The following is a 3419-nucleotide window of genomic DNA, read 5'->3' on the forward strand; positions in this document are numbered from 1 at the left end:
TTTCCTTGAGAGCTGTTAGCTCCCATTACAGTAAATTTTGGTTTGCCAGTGCTAATGTCTGGAAAGTTAAGTGGCTGTTGAGGGTAGGGCTAATGTGGTGTCTTGATAAGAGTCTGTCTGGGCAGCTCAAGAAAATCATGACATAGGTGGTCTTGGGGAGAGTCCTGGTCTCTAGGTTACAGGTGCACACCCTAGCAGCCTGTTGCTCTTCAGTCAGTAAACTTGGTGTAAAAGAACCGCAGCTGAAATAGTCCTGGCTGTTCTGCGGAACAAGACTCTTGCAGCCATGATCCAGAACAACAAATTCTTGCAGCATTTAGTTTATCCACATGGTGCTCTGGGCACAGGAGTGTACATACAGATGCAGTGGAGGTTGTTGCCAATACACTGAGCAGGGTGTCTCCTGGATTGCCTGCAGCTGAGTGATGTGGGCTGGGTTCTGATACTTCGGCATACATGACTGGGTTGTCATCTTCCTAGCCTGCCTAATTTTATTCTGTCTTCCTGCAGGTGAATGTTGGCTTGCTTGCTATGAGCTTCCTGGGTTTCTGCCTTCCAATATACCTGGTCTGCTACAGACGCAGGCTAGAGAGAGAAAAAAAACAGAAGATGGATGATGCCAAACTTTTCTTCAAAATCAATGGCACTCCCAATGAAGAAGCCTTTGTTTAAACTGGTGCTTCAAATACGACCTCCCCTGTACAGGTTCCTACCATATCCGTGGGTTCTACCTGTGGTATAAGCCAGGCTTTTTCTCTCCTGGCTCTGCCGGTCTTTGCTCATCACTGGAGTGAGGGCTGGACATCATGACTGAGCTTTCCTCAAATATATAGCAGGAGGAAACTTCCCACTCCGTATTCCAGAACATGGGACGCTTTTCCGTTTCATAAAGGCCACACAGATATTGTATCTTAAATTATCCCTGGTCACACTCTCCAGTGGCAGAGTTTCTTCACAGGAAATTGGAGAGAGAACAGAGGTATGGGGAAGAGGGAAGAAAGATCATAATTTGAGTTTGCAAATGTAACACCTTGAAATCTGTTTTCTCCCCCTCTTCCCCCAACCTTGGCTGACATTGTCTCAGATGCAAGCTGCACTCTCCACCCTGAGGCCTCATAATGGCCTTTCTGCTTGATATGGAGCTGGACCCAGTGGTTTTCTGTTTATACAGACATACCCCAGACTGTTTCTGAGGCAGGGAAGGAGATTTTATTCCCATGTGTATGAGCACAGCTTCAGTGTGTTGCTAAATGTTGGCTGCTAGCACTGACAGCTCCCAAGCTTTTATTACTGCAAATTACACAGACTGTGAGCAATGGATTTGCCTTTCACACTGAAATGAAGAGCCTACTGGACTGCTTGGTCTGAGACCAAGCCTTCAAAGGCCTGGAGTTCCTCCTCTTCCCAGCCTGCAAACCACCTGTATGTGTTCTAAACTGTCTGCAGTCCTGGAACCTTTGAGATAGGAATTGGATCTTGTTTACCGATGAAGTGCTTTGAGACTTGTTGCCTTTTGCCTCTTCTTCCCTCTGACATGATCCTGGGAGGGGAGCAGCAGCATGTATTTAGTAAAGTGGAAGAGCTTCTTGAAGCTGAGTTCTGGGGCTCCAAATACCTTGGTGTTCACGTGTTGTGAGCTGACTTGCCATTGAAAAGAATCAAGAGTGCAGAACACTCCTTTGTGTCTGGTAACTGGATCCTGTGGACATATGGCAGGGTGACGTGGTGATGTAATTCTTCCTCTAGCCATAGTTGATTTGTATTGTTCTGATAATAGTTGTCAAGCTGCTGAACACCAGGTTACTGTGACTGACCAAAAAGCTGCTGGTTTGGCTGTATTAAGAGCCTTCTATGATGTTGATGCTCTGTCTGGACAGAGTACATGGTGATTGATTGTATAGTGAAGCTGACTTAGAGCAATACATGTGGGTAAAGGTGCCCCAGGCCTGTTCACCATGGAGGGAATACAAAGGGAATTCTTAACTTCCTTATTTTTATAGTTTTCCTAAGTCTTGTCTAAAGTAAACTTTTCTGTCCTCAACCTTCTTGTTGAGGTTGGTAGCTCAGCCTCTGTAGCCCTGTGACTAGTACTAACCACTGCACCATTTGGACCTGCTGGGAGCAGGACTGTGCAGTGCTGGGGATGAATATTGCCAGTGGGTATGCAGCAGCATGTGCGCTGCAATGGGCTGAGCTAGTGGCTGCGGGAAGGTTGGGGACAGAAATAGAACAATTGTGAAGACGTAGTGGTGGTGCTTTCTGAACTGGCAACTCCTGCATTGCTGCAAAGCCTGGCAGGGGGTAAGTCATTCAACTTCTTTGGTTGGAAAGGTACAAGACTCAGTCACTGCCCTGTTGGTTCTAATCCCCAGCTTGGAGCTAGCAGTGCACTTGTATCCTCTGAGAAATTACCTGGAACCTAGGTGTTAACTCCTTCAGTGATGGTTTGAAGCATGCAGATGCTCAGCCCAGCCAAGCCTTCACCTTCCCTAAATATCAAGCTTGGTGACCTCCTGCACAGAGCCTTGGCAGGACTGCTGGAAGCCCTGTGGAGTCCCTGGCTGGTGGCCTTGCCAGCACAGCATGACAAGGCAGCTTTGTGGGACAGCAGCGCCATCTCGAGTCACTGCCTCTAGCCAGCCAGCCTCCTGCGGGCAGTTCAGATGCTACTCCACTCCATGGTACCTTATAGTTGTCACTCATTTGGAAATGACTTGCCACTTGAGTATTTTACATATTTGTGGATTTTTTTTAATGTGTTGCCTTTATTAAATGTGTTTGTTCCAAGACAGCCTTATTGTCTGCTGTCAACAATTTATTCTTCTAGAAAACTTTGTCTTTTGTTGGCCTCTAGCTTTGGTGATGATTTAGTGACCTTTCCAGCTTTTCTTTTGTGTTGAGCAATAATTAAGGGGCCAGAGTTTGGATTAATTTTCCTGTTCACCTGGTATTGTCTCAAGTACCTGTTCAGACACCCACCAGCAGTAGTACAGCTTGCGTAGATTTCCAGAAGGCTTTGTGCAGACTTCTGCATTTCGTATTACTAATACTTGCTCCTAAATTTGAAAAGATTCTTACTTTTGCTCCAAGATATTTGTGACATGACAATGACAGATTTTTTTTTTTTTAGTAAGAGCTCAGACAGGTGAGTGTCTGAGCCACAGTCCTCAGACTCAGTGTCTTAAAATAGAGACAGCTGTTGGAGGGTGTCAGCATGCTAACTCAGCATTACTTCCATCTCGATTTCAGAACATTAAATGTGATAGCTTCCACTCTTATTGCACTGGAATTCTTGATATAAATGTCTCTACAAAATGGTGCAATACAGAGTGGCATATTTTCGTGAAGTCACAGTGGAGATGATGCTGCCTTTGAAGTGCGTGCAGCTAAGTTAAACAAAGAACATACTTTATTCCTGC

The 3419-nt window shown here is 45.6% G+C and overlaps 1 protein-coding gene across 1 annotated transcript in view; it reads left to right on the plus strand.

Moving 5' to 3' along the window:
* Positions 1–2041, plus strand: part of SLC43A2 (solute carrier family 43 (amino acid system L transporter), member 2) — a 27772-nt gene extending 25731 nt beyond the window's left edge. Inside the window, exon 13 of the mRNA XM_010078138.1 lies at positions 511–2041. Within this exon, the coding sequence (XP_010076440.1) occupies positions 511–672 (162 nt within the window). The 3' untranslated portion in view covers positions 673–2041. The remainder of the gene's footprint in view (positions 1–510) is intronic.
* Positions 2042–3419: the final 1378 nt, after the last annotated feature.

The sequence above is a fragment of the Pterocles gutturalis genome, unplaced genomic scaffold (genome assembly GCF_000699245.1).
Source record: "Pterocles gutturalis isolate BGI_N339 unplaced genomic scaffold, ASM69924v1 scaffold31503, whole genome shotgun sequence".
Classification (NCBI taxonomy): Eukaryota; Metazoa; Chordata; class Aves; order Pterocliformes; family Pteroclidae; genus Pterocles; species Pterocles gutturalis.